This window comes from Lolium perenne, chromosome 3, assembly GCF_019359855.2.
Source record: "Lolium perenne isolate Kyuss_39 chromosome 3, Kyuss_2.0, whole genome shotgun sequence".
In the NCBI taxonomy this organism is placed as follows: Eukaryota; Viridiplantae; Streptophyta; class Magnoliopsida; order Poales; family Poaceae; genus Lolium; species Lolium perenne.
The window spans coordinates 100,114,599-100,127,010 of record NC_067246.2 but is presented as its reverse complement, the minus strand read 5'-3'; the positions used below and the strand labels follow the sequence as shown (position 1 = coordinate 100,127,010).

The 12,412-nt window shown below is 45.6% G+C and overlaps 1 protein-coding gene across 1 annotated transcript; it reads left to right on the top strand.

The window, feature by feature from the left end:
• Positions 1–4,148: 4,148 nt before the first annotated feature.
• On the top strand, positions 4,149–6,225 carry LOC127338309 (uncharacterized). The gene is made up of 7 exons (XM_051364480.2): positions 4,149–4,172; positions 4,266–4,470; positions 4,566–4,760; positions 4,841–5,014; positions 5,117–5,485; positions 5,567–5,864; positions 5,959–6,225. The coding sequence occupies exons 2-7, from the start codon at positions 4,450–4,452 to the stop codon at positions 6,015–6,017; spliced, it is 1,116 nt and encodes a 371-aa protein (XP_051220440.2). The 5' UTR covers positions 4,149–4,172; positions 4,266–4,449; the 3' UTR covers positions 6,018–6,225.
• Positions 6,226–12,412: the final 6,187 nt, after the last annotated feature.

Here is a 12,412-nt window from a genome sequence, read left to right as displayed (position 1 = left end):
ACTTGGCTAATGGTAATGTGCCTGAAAGCTCTCATGTAGAGGTGGAGACACCTCAGGATGCGGAGACAAGTGAGGACCCGGAGGAAAACACAAAGGAGTACTATGAGGCTCTGTTTGCTTCGCAGAAACCCCTACATGAAAATACAGAGGTTACCCAACTAGATGCCATCGCTCGCCTTATGGCCTTGAAGTGCCATAGGAACTTGTGCAGAGATGGGTTCGATGAACTTCTGGTCATCGTAGGCAGCCTTCGCCGAAAGGGCACCTCTTGCCGCAAAACTTCTACTATTCGACCAAATTGCTCAGTGACCTTAAGATGTCATCTCAGCGGATACACGCTTGTCCAAAGGGATGCATGCTATTCAGAGAGGAGCACGCTGACACAAATTATTGCATCAAATGCAATTCCTCTAGGTACTTTGAGGTAGACCGCAATGGTGATGGTCAGAAGAGGCAGACCACGGTTGCCAAGAATATCCTCCGCTATCTTCCAGTTCTACCGAGGATCCAGCGGCTCTTCATGACCGAGGATACTGCCCAGCAGATGAGGTGGGCCGTGGAAGGAAACAGATACACCGACAAGATGATACATCCGTCGGATGGTACCGCATGGAAGAACTTTGTGAAGAAATTTCCACGAAAGCAGTGTGACCCGAGGAGCGTAGCAGTTGCGATATCTACCGATGGGTTCAATCCATATGGTATGTCGGCTGCGATATACAGTTGTTGGCCAGTGTTTGTTATTCCCATGAACCTCCCCACAGCGTCGCATGAGATCGAGAGAACATGTTTGTGTCGATGATAATCCCAGGGCCCAAATACCCGGCAAGAACATGAATGTGTACCTGGAACCGCTGGTGGATGACTTGGTTCGTGGCTGGGAAGGTCGCGGGATCCGAACATATGACGCATCAAAGAAGGAGTACTTCGATATGTATGTGTGGTACCACACGTCCCGCATGACCTGCCAAGCACGTGCTTTGTTCTGCGGGTGGTGTACACATGGGAAGTGGCCTTGCCCACAAGCAAGTGCATGTGCTGTGACTTTCTTCTGGCTAAACAAGGGAGGCAAGTATTCATGCTTTGATGAAGCTCGACAGTTCCTTGAGCGGAGGCATGCATACAGGAGTGATGTAAAGAGTTTCAAGAAAGGCCGTGTTGTCCGTGGCCCGAAGCCAATTCCGAAGACCGGAACGGAAATCAAGGCCGAGTTAGATGCTCTTCAGCCTAGCCCTGATGGGAATGGTTTCTTAGGATATGGGGAGACACACCAATGGACTCACAAGCCGTGCTTATGGAAGCTCCCTTACTTTGAGTTTCTCGAGCTCCCGCATAACATTGATGTAATGCACACCGAGAAGAATATCAGTGAAGCCATTTGGAGCACGATTGTGGACACTGAGAAGACGAAGGATAACATAAAGGCTCGAATTGATCAAGAAAGGTGGTGTGATAGGCCGGAGTTGAACATGCAGCCACCTAATGGTGCCAAAAAAACTTGGACTAAGCCACACGCTCCGTTCTGCCTCACAAAGGCCCAAAAAAGGGAGGTCTTCCAATGGATGAAGGACTCCTTGTTTTTCCCCGATGGGTTCGCAGCCAACTGGATGAGGGGCCTGAACATTGAAACGCTGCGAGTACAAGGACTGAAGAGTCATGACTACCACATATGGCTTGAGCGGATAATGCCGGTGATGATTCGAGGCTATGTCCCCGAGAAGACTTGGCGAGTGCTAGCGAGGTTGAGTTTTTCTTCCGCCAGATTTGTGCTAGGGAGTTAGACACTAAAGTGATTGAGAAGCTGGATGAAGAGGCACCCGTGTTGCTTTGCGATCCGGAGAAGATCTTTCCTCCAGGGTTCTTTAATCCGATGCAACACATGATCCTGCACCTCGCGGAGGAGTGCTTAAAGGGGGGCCCGAATTGGGGCCGTTGGCAGTTTGGTCCCGAGAGAGAAACACAAAAGCTTCGTCAAATGACTGGCAATAAATGCAAGATCGAAGCATCCATAGCCGAGGCAGTCCTGAACGTGGAGGTGGCAAACTTCACCACTAAGCACTATGATCCCAACATTCCCACAAAGCACAACCCGGTCCTCCGTTACAATGCCGCCAACAATGAAGAAGTACCCAAGCTTAGCATCTTCGTGGGGCTTGGTGGCAAGTCAAGTGGCTCGAAGCCGTACGTAACGGACCTACCCGAGCGGACCTTGATCCACTCGTATGTCTTAAACACCATGGTCGAAGTGAAGCCGTACATCGAGTAAGTGCGAACCATTTAATTATTCGCAAACATTCACTCGTATGTTCGTGGCTAACTCTTCCTCTTTTCATCGGTATAGGAAATTCAAGGCTATACATTGGAAGAATACCCACAGGGAGCCTACCCCGGAAGAATCCAAGCAAATTTTCGATAAGGGAGGCGGTTTCGGTTTCAGTAGCTGGTTTTGTAATTTGGTACTATTCTATCCAAATTAGCTAGCACTTCCTACATTTATCGGTCATTTCTCGTTCTAAACTTCTTGTGCTAAACTTGTAGGCAAGAACTGACAAAGAGATGAAGTCAGAGCTAAGAAAAATTGCTAGGGGCTTTGACCATTCCGTAGAAGCGTTCAACTCCTATGACGTGAACGGGTATCGCTTCCACACCCATCAATACACAACAAGCCGGCCCAACGCGAAGACAATAAATAGTGGGGTGGTATGTCAAGGTGATGATGGGCTCCATTACTATGGAAGAGTCGAGGGTATATACGAGCTGAATTACGGGTTTCACAAAGGGCTAAATCCCGTCGTCTTCAAATGCCATTGGTTTGACCCACGTCGGGTGAGACGGGATCCTGAAATTGGGTTGGTCGAAGTTGAAAGGAACTCCGTTTATAAGGGAGAGGATGTGTACATCTTGGCAACCCAGGCCTTTCAAGTATTCTATCTCCCGTACGCGTGCAGAAACCCGACAAAACGTCTACATGGATGGGATGTTGTGATGACGGTGCCTTCACGCAATAGGCCGCCCCCGCCAAACAAGGACGATTACCGCCGCGTAGACCCCTCAGCAAGGAGTGTCGAGTTTTATCAGGAAGAAGGGCTCCCCGGCCATTTCACAATCGGCTTGCCGACTATCGATGACATGGTCGTAGACGATGAACAAGAAGACGCGGGCATAGATGGAGACAATGCAGAAGATGAAGCTGAGGATGTCTGTGCCCCGGAAGACCTGAGTTTGCTCGAGGCGTTCAAAGCAGGGATTGACCTCGATGCAGATGGACCACCTCCAGGTTTCATTGATGATTATTGGTTCGCCGAGCCTGATGACGATGAGGAGACACGCGGTCCAATCACGGATGGCGACACAGGCTACTGATCTATGTAGTAGTAATTGTGAGGCTAGCCTATTTGTAATAACTCCGTGTAATAGAGATTGTCTAGCTAGGTTATTTGTAAGAACTCCGTGCTATGTTTGAGAGAACTCTATGGTAGCTATTTGTTGCTTCCACTAATTAATTAATGTTCATCCTTTTGCATTATTTGTTGCTTTCATTAATGTTCATCTACTTATATTTCTGTTGCTTTCACTAATATTTATCTCTTTACAATATTGCGTACTAATAAACCACTCTCTTCATTTGTGTTTGCAGGTGATTGAAGCATGCCGCCAAAAAAAAGGGGTGGCGGTCTTAAAAAGAAGCTCAAGGACTTGGTAGGTGTAGGGACTTCGAGGCGGGGCCGAGCTACTACCCCCCCTCCTAGCCCCCCTCCTGTCGCTCCCACAGGGCGGCCGCGTAGGAAGAATGCGACGCGGGTACTCACTCCTAGTCCTAGCCCCCCTCCCGCAGCCGATGATGATGACGAGGAGGAGGACCAGGAGCACCACGGGGGTGGGGAGGACCAGGAGGAGGAGGTGGGTGGGGAGGACCAGGAGGAGGAGGGGGTGGGGAGGACCAGGAGGAGGAGGGGGACGAGGAGGACCTCTCGGAGGATGAGGGGTTGGGGAACTTAGTGTTCGATCCTGATCCAAGCCTAGAGTGGTGTGAGCCGGAGGACTACCAGTACGTTCCAGCTTTGGAGAGGCTGAGGCCACGTGATAGGAAGCCATATCGCCGTGGGATAACACAGCTCCCTCGCCGAGAAGCTGGCGCTACAGCACGTTGTTCTTGTGCCCTATGGAAGGAGGTACATGTAATTTATTTGCATTTCGTTATCGGAATTTTTTCATTATCAAAATTATTATCACATACATATTGATGTTGTCGTTTCATGTTGCAGCTCGTTCCAGTTTGAAGACCCGACGCAGAGACCGCCACGTGGGTACTCGAACATCCTTGGGGGCCTACTTAGGTGGTATTTCCCTGGGATAGTCAACTTCCCTACTGGTGGCTGCGACGTAGCTTGGAGGTGGGCGCACTACAGCCTCGCGGAAGATCCTCTTGGCCGCGGCACCGCGGCGGATATGGTTGTTGCCAAATTCTGGGTACGTGACTTTTGACTTCTTACCATTCATACACTCTCCTTGGTTCACAATAATTGCACTAATGCCCCTTGTTTTACCTATGTGCATGGTTGCAGAAATACTTCAAGAGGGCCGAGGGCAAGGAGAATGCGTGCGATGATGTCCTACACCAGCTTGCAAGGAAGAGGGTGACTGGCATGCACTACGAGGCACGTATTCAATGCGTCCGCGACTGGCACGCCGACCGCTTCGTCCACATGAGTAAGGAGGACGCTCGCGACACGCTCATGCAGCCGTGGCAGTACTTGCAGGTATTTGCATTTATGTGTTATTGATTTCTTTATCGCCATGTAGTTTATTTTACCATAATGGGTTTATCTTGTGCATGTAGAACCCTCCTCAGTACGTCGGCAACGACGATAGGTGCTTTCGTGCGATGGTCATGTGGTGGACATGCCCCCAGTACCTCAAGAAGCACGAGGAGGGCAAGGCGAAGCGGGCAGAGATGCGAGGTGGATCGCATATCCAAGGCAGCATCCCCATCTCTCTTCACCTGCAGAAGGAGGTGAGCAAATTAATGGTTCCTTCATTCTTTGAATTCATGTTATATATTTGTTAACTCCGCAAGGGTGTGTCACTTCACTCAATTACATGTTCTCTTTTGCAGGAAGTCAGGACAGGAGCGAAGCCTAACGTCTTTGCCGTGCTAAAGAAGATGAAGCAAAGGAAGACGCCTGATCCTGAGACGGGGTCCTTGTGGGTTAACCCGCAATCCGAGACCCAGTGCACGTCGTATGTCTCCAAGTTCAAGCAGAAGTATGGCGAGGAGGCCAATCCAGAGGCCGAGGACTTTGACCCTGAGGTCGCGGTGCTTGCGAGAGAAGGCTTGAAGCATGGCCGCCTATGGTTTGGTGACGGGTGCGTCGACCCAGCGAGGGTTCCCTCTCTCCGCCAGATCCGTCGTGGTCGTAAGAGCGGCCAGCCTGAGGTAGAGAGCCCGGCCACGGGCCCGGATCTAGCTGTCGAGCGGTTACGGGTATGTTCTTCCTCGGGTCTCTACATTTCCTTTACATGCTTTCCATTGAAATGTTAATGACATCGCGGCAACACAACGTAGGAGGAGATGGCAGCGAAGGAGCAGGCGGCCCAGGAGCAAAGGGCGCAGATGGAGCAGCAGATTCTGCAGTACCAGCAGCAGCAGACACAGATGATGCAGCAGATGCAACAGCAGCAGCAGATGATGCAGCAGCAGCAGGCACAGATGAGCTGGCTCATGAGCCAGACGGCTCTGTCTTCTCCACCGGGGAGTCTTCCTCCTCCACCTTACTCCATGTGGATGCCGCCACCGCCCACTCAGACCCCGGGGACACCTATCACCGTCAACAACATGAACATCATCCGGAGCATGAACCTCGGTGAGTCCTCCTACGCTTGTGCCCAACCCGCTACTTGTGCTTGTTCAAGTGTTCAATATGCAAATGCATGTTAATTCCATCAACCTGCTTATAGATTTTATGTCACAAGGCAATGACAATGAGGCCGGCGGAAGCGGAGGAGGACAAGGTTGATGGCATGGTCTTCGTGCACTTTGTCGGATTGTATGCTTGTAATGGATTGTAATATTGGACATTGCACTATGGACTCTATGTAACTTGTGTGGATGGACTATGGACTCTATGTAATGCATGAATATGTGTGTTTGATGTATTTGTGGTGTTCCCGTAGTGTTTGGTGATGTTATGTTGAAGATTATATGAGTATATGCTTTATTGTCAATTGCTATATTTGAAATGCAGGGAATAAGCAAAAAACAGCAAAAAAATGAAAAAAACAGGGCCCTTTGCCGTGCGTGTGCACACGGCAAAGGACATTTGGTCACTTTGCCGTGTGCACACGCACGGCAAAGGAGCCACGTGTCGCTAAACTGTGCTCCTGGGAGCTCACTGGGTGTGGCTGCAGGATTCTTTGCCGTGCAGGAAGGGGCGCGGGCGCACGGCAAAGATCAATGCACGGCACAGAGAAGCGCACGGCAAAGAATTATGGGCACGGCAAAGTATTGGGCGCACGGCAAAGAGGGGTCGCACGGCAACGACTCGAGCGCACGGCAACGAGCGCGCGCACGGCAAACGCTCGAGCGCACGGCAACGAGCGCGCGCACGGCAACGAGCCTTTGCCGTGCGGTTTGGTCAGGCGCACGGCAATGTTGTCTTTGCCGTCGGGGACAATGCCGTGCAGACGTTGCCGTGCGTCGACGCACGGCAAAGCCTTTGCCGTGCAAAATAGGCTCTTTGCCGTGCGATCGGTCGCACGGCAACGCCTGTTTCTCCCGTAGTGTGAGGATGATGCTGTGGTGGACTGAATAAATGCAAGACGATTCGCTCGAAAGCTGGATAAAGCCACTACACAAACGAAACGATTAATTGGAAGCTAAACATAACAGAACTCCTTCAAAAAAACGTATTGTAATGGACAAACCTGAGATCCGCTACAGGAATGACGCGATACGCCGAGGGCCTTTTATACGCCGACGGCCAAAAGTCGGGGTCCTCAGCGTATGGCCTGGTCTGGCCAGCCTCCCCATTCGATCCTCGCCGTAGCGTTGCCGTCGGCGTAGCGAGGTCTAGGGCAGCCCTCGGCATATCTTTGGCCCGAGGCGTAGACAGGCTACGCCGACGGCCACCCTCGGCGTAGATTATTTTTCAAATTTATCTAATTTTGTAAAAATCATAACTAATTCATATGATGTCAGAAAAATGCGTATAAGGTATCAAAATGTTCATAAAAACATTCTCTATCCGTTTATGTCAAAATCATGCATATTTGAATCATGTATAGTATCATGTTAACATAGTAACAATTCAAACACTTTCTTATATGTCCTCGGGTTCCCGTTTTGGCCAGATGGAAATTTAAACGAAGTCAGAAAATCCCACGGAGCCGCATGACGTTATTTTATGTGTCCTAGTAACCACTCCAAAAGACGGAATTGGAACACGATAATTATTTTGGAAAACCCTTCACGAACAGGGCTATCAAGTCCGGAGTTCTATGACTTTTAGGGGAAATGAGTAGGAAACGCCCCGTGACACCGCATAGTTTGTCGGAACGAGGCCATATTTTGCACGTGCATCGTCCCTGGGATGGGAAGTGATACGTCTCCAACGTATCTATAATTTCTTATGTTCCATGCTAGTTTTATGACAATACATACATGTTTTATTCATACTTTATATCATTTTGATGCATTTTCCGGTACTAACCTATTAACAAGATGCCGAAGCGCCAGTTCCTGTTTTCTGCTGTTTTTGGTTTCAGAAATACTATACAGGAAATATTCTCGGAATTGGACGAAACAAAAGCCCACGGCCCTATTTTCCACGGAGTGTTCCAGAACATCGAAGAAGAGTCGGAGAAGGCCAGCAGGGGGGGCACCCCATAGGGCGGCGTGGCTGGGCCCACTGCCGCGCCCAGGTGTGGGGAGCCCACCCCCTGGCTCCCCCGACGCTGCCTCTTCGCCTATATATTCCTTCGTATCGGAAAACCCTAGTACCGAGAGCCAAAATACGAGAAAAGTTACGTAGCCGCCGCCATCGCGAAGCCAAGTTCGGGGGACAGAAGTCTCAGTTCCGGCACGCCGTCGGGACGGGGAAGTGCCCCCGGAATCCATCTCCATCGACTCCATCGCCATCTTCATCGCCGTTGCTGTCTCCCATGATGAGGAGGGAGTAGTTCTCCCCCGAGGCTGAGGGCTCTACCGGTAGCTATGTGGTTCATCTCTCTCTCCCATGGTGTGATCTTTATGTGATCATGAGCTTTGTAATCTAGTTGAATATGTAGATGTTACTCTTGTATATTATGCACTCTAGAGGTTACTTTAATATGAACTCTGGATTCACTCTCCACGGTGTGATGGTGACAGTGTGCGCATCGTGTGTGATTCCTTTATGACATTGTGGAGCTTGTTTACTCCGGCTTGAGGTGTGCTTTTGCAGCCCTACACAATGAATGATGTTTGTTATCCAACAAGAGAGTGTTTGAGAGTAGAATTTATTTATTCAATTATGTGATCATTGTTGAGAGTGTCCACTAGTGAAAGTATGATCCCGAGGCCTTGTTTCTAAGCATTGAAACACCGTTCCAAAAAGTTCTGCTACATGTTCGCTTGCTGCCATTTTTATTTCAGATTGCAATTACTACTTATAATCATCCATATTACTTGTATTTCACTATCTCTTCGCCGAACTAGTGCACCTATACATCTGACAAGTGTATTAGGTGTGTTGGGGACACAAGAGACTTCTTGTATCGTAAATGCAGGGTTGCTTGAGAGGGATATCTTTGACCTCTACCTCCCTGAGTTCGATAAACCTTGGGTGATTCACTTAAGGGAAACTTGCTGCTGTTCTACAAACCTCTGCTCTTGGAGGCCCAACACTGTCTACAGGAATAGAAGCGTGCGTAGACATCAAGCTATTTTCTGGCGCCGTTGCCGGGGAGGTAAGGTAAAAGGTATTCACATCCTCCGACTACTAAGCTATTTCCTAGCATTGTTGCCGGTGTGTGAGTGCTCGAAGTTATTTCCTTTAGATTCTGCAATTGCATCTTTTTGTTTCTTGTTTTTATTTTTCACTAGTTAGGCATAATGGAAAACAACAAAAAATTTAGTGAGCTTGTTAATCTTTTTCCTGAGTTAAGACATAAATTGTTTGATGCGAAAATTAAAAAACCTATGGAACCTTATTTGCATGCTAGTAGCAATGCTATTAGTATGAACGCAATTACTGCTAATGCTATGGAAAAGTCTAAGCTTGGGGAAGCTAGTTTTTATGATCTTTTTAGCTCCCCAGCTTTAGGGGAGAAAATTTTCTCTGATAATACTTTATCTCCCATATGCGATAACTCTAATGATGCTTGTGATATTTTAAATCCACCTACTAAAAGTATTCCTTTCAATATACCTACGAAAATTGTTGAACTTGCTATGAACAAGTGCTATTTTGGAGATGGGACTGTCCATCCTAGTGATCATTTACTCTTTATACATGAATTATGCGAGTTGTTCAAGAGTGCAGGTATTTCAAAGGACCAAGCTAAGAGGAAGCTATTCTCTATATCTCTGAAGGGCAGAGCTGCGGAATGGTATAAGATGCTGAAGAATGGTCGATCTATTAGTTGGGAGAAAATTGTACCTCTCTTTTATTCTAAATTTTATCCTCCTCGTGAAGTGCATGTTGATAGGAATTACATTTATAAATTTTATCCTCGTGATGGAGAGAGTATTTCCCAAGCATGGGGGAGATTGAAGTCACTAATGCTCAAATGTCCCATTCATGAGCTCCCCCGTAATGTTATTATTAATATTTTTTATGCAAGGCTTTCAGGACACCACAAGGACTATCTAGATGCCTGTTTGGAGGGATCTTTCACAAGCAAGGAGGTTGAAGCTAGATGGGATCTTCTTGAAATAATTCAAAGCAATACTGAAGATTGGGAGAATGACAAAGGTAAAGAATCAGGTATAAACTACGAGTATGATTGCATTAAGTCTTTCGCTCAAACTGCTGATTTTCAAGACCTTAGTGCTAAATATGGTCTTGATCCTCAAATTATGGTCGATTGTTATAGAGCCTTTGCTTCTCATATTAATGTTCCTAAAGAAAATTGGTACATGTATCATGAACCTTTTAAAGACACTTGCATGGAAAATGAAATTGTTGTTAATGATTGCAATAAACATGCCCAAACTTCTGAAAATACTATTTCTTATAAGCATGTTAATTTTTGTGGAATGCATAGATCTTGTGGAATTAATCAAATCGAAGATGAATATTGTATCCATCATAGGAATGAAAAAACTAGAATGTGGTACAAGGCTCTAAAAGATCTTGGTGAAAAATTTTGTGACCTCCATCCTTTTATTTGTGAACTTTGCTATGAAGTGGGTCATTTTAATTTTCAATGTTCTGGTCATGATGATAGTATTTCGAATTTAATGAGTACTTCAAATCTATATTGTGATCACATGTTCACTTCTAATCAGCATGATGAACTTACTTCATTTTTGGGGTGTGAAGAGTTATCAAGAAAAATTTCTTTGTTAGATATGAATTATCTTGATATGAATAGTGTGTTGCATGGATGTTATCTCTATTGTGTTAATAATTGCCATGCCAACACCTACATACAAAGAGTTATAAAGGATGGGACTTTACCAAAATATGACAGGACTAATATGTGTTTTGTTCTTATTAATGAAAGAGAGGTATCCTCCCAAGTTTCTTCTATTGTTTATAATAATAAATCAGGTTATGTGGAGAAGCTTCCTTTCAAGCCTCTCCCTCCTAAAAGGGAAAAGAAGAAGAAGGGAACGAAGAAGAAGAAGAGGGAGAATAAAAAAGAGGTAACGACATATCCCCGCGTGTATGAGATAACGATAGGTAACCGTAAGTATGTTGCTCCTAATGATTATTATGATAATGAATCTGAGTACAATGATCTTCCTATGCCCTTTACCTATATTAGTGATCATGATTTGGAAGAGCACACTACTTTTGATACTGAAAATCTCTTTGGTACCGATTATGAAAGTAATGATGTTAGCACTATCCATGTTCCCTCAAACGATGATATTGAAAGCTCTAAGCTTGGGGATGTTGTGCTTGAAGATCCTATATTTGATACCTTTACTTCTAGTGAAAATGATGATATTATATCTTCGGGTTTAGATAATCGTTATAGAGATGGCTATGACACAAGTTATAATTATCCTTATGAAACTTGTCATTGTTATGATGGGATTGCCAAAAACCATTCCCTTAGTATGCAACTTGTTTACCATGTTCAAATTCTTGATAATGATCCTGCTCCAATTACTATTAATGAGAAAAGTTTTTCTTATGCCAAAAATAATGATACTTTTATGCATATGAACCATGATAAGAATGTTTTAAGTGATGGTTATATTGTGGATTTCATCAATGATGCTACTGAAAGTTATTATGAGAGAGGGAAACATGGTTATATGCATCTTAATAATATTAAGTTTCCCCTCTTTATGTTGAGAATCTTGAAGTTGCGCTTGTGTTGCCTTTCTATGTTTGTTGCTTTGTGCTTTCAGTACTTGTTCCCTTACAAAATTATTTTTCATAGGAAGAGGGTTAGACTTAAAAGAGTTTCTTACTTGCTTTTCGATGCTCTCTATGCTTCAACTCTCATCTTTATGTGAGCATCATAAAAATCACTGCGCCTAGCTGAAAGGCGTTAAAGAAAAGCGCTTATGGGAGATAACCCATGTTTTTTTATTTTTCTACTGTTTTGTTGTGTCTTGGAAGTTGTTACTACTGTAGCAACCTCTCCTTATCGTGTTTATTTCGTTTTTGTGCCAAGCAAAGTCTTTGATAGAAAGTTGATACTAGATTTGGATTTCTGCGCAGGAACAGATTTTTAGCTGTCACGAATTTGAGTTGTTCTCTCTGTAGAAAAATCTAAAAATCTTGAAAAAAATTCATGAGTAATCCTCAGATATGTACGCAACTTTCATTCAACTGGAGATTTTCCATCTGAGCATGTTAAGTGTCTCGAAAAAATTCGTCTTTACGGATTGTTCTTTTTTGATAGATTCTGCCTTTTATTTTGCATTGCCTCTTTTACTGTGTTTGAGTGGGTTTCTTTGCTCCATTAAATTTCAGTAACCTTTGGTAATGTCCAGAAGTGTTGGGAATGATTGTGTCCTTGCTGAACATGTGAATTTTTGATTATGCACTAACCCTCTAATGAGATTGCTTTGAGTTTGGTGTGAAGGAAGTTTTCAAGGATCAAGAGAGGATGATGATATAATATGATCAAGAAGAGTGAAAAGTCTAAGCTTGGGGATGCCCCCGTGGTTCATCCCTGCATATTTCGAGAATACTCAAGCGTCTAAGCTTGGGGATGCCCAAGGCATCCCCTTCTTCATCAATAACTT

Coding starts and splice junctions, on each gene's coding strand:
- LOC127338309 (XM_051364480.2), top strand. CDS start 4,450: ATGGTTGTTGCCAAATTCTGG. Junction 4,471..4,565: donor TGGTTGTTGCCAAATTCTGG/GTACGTGACTTT, acceptor GCATGGTTGCAG/AAATACTTCAAGAGGGCCGA. Junction 5,865..5,958: donor CATCCGGAGCATGAACCTCG/GTGAGTCCTCCT, acceptor ACCTGCTTATAG/ATTTTATGTCACAAGGCAAT.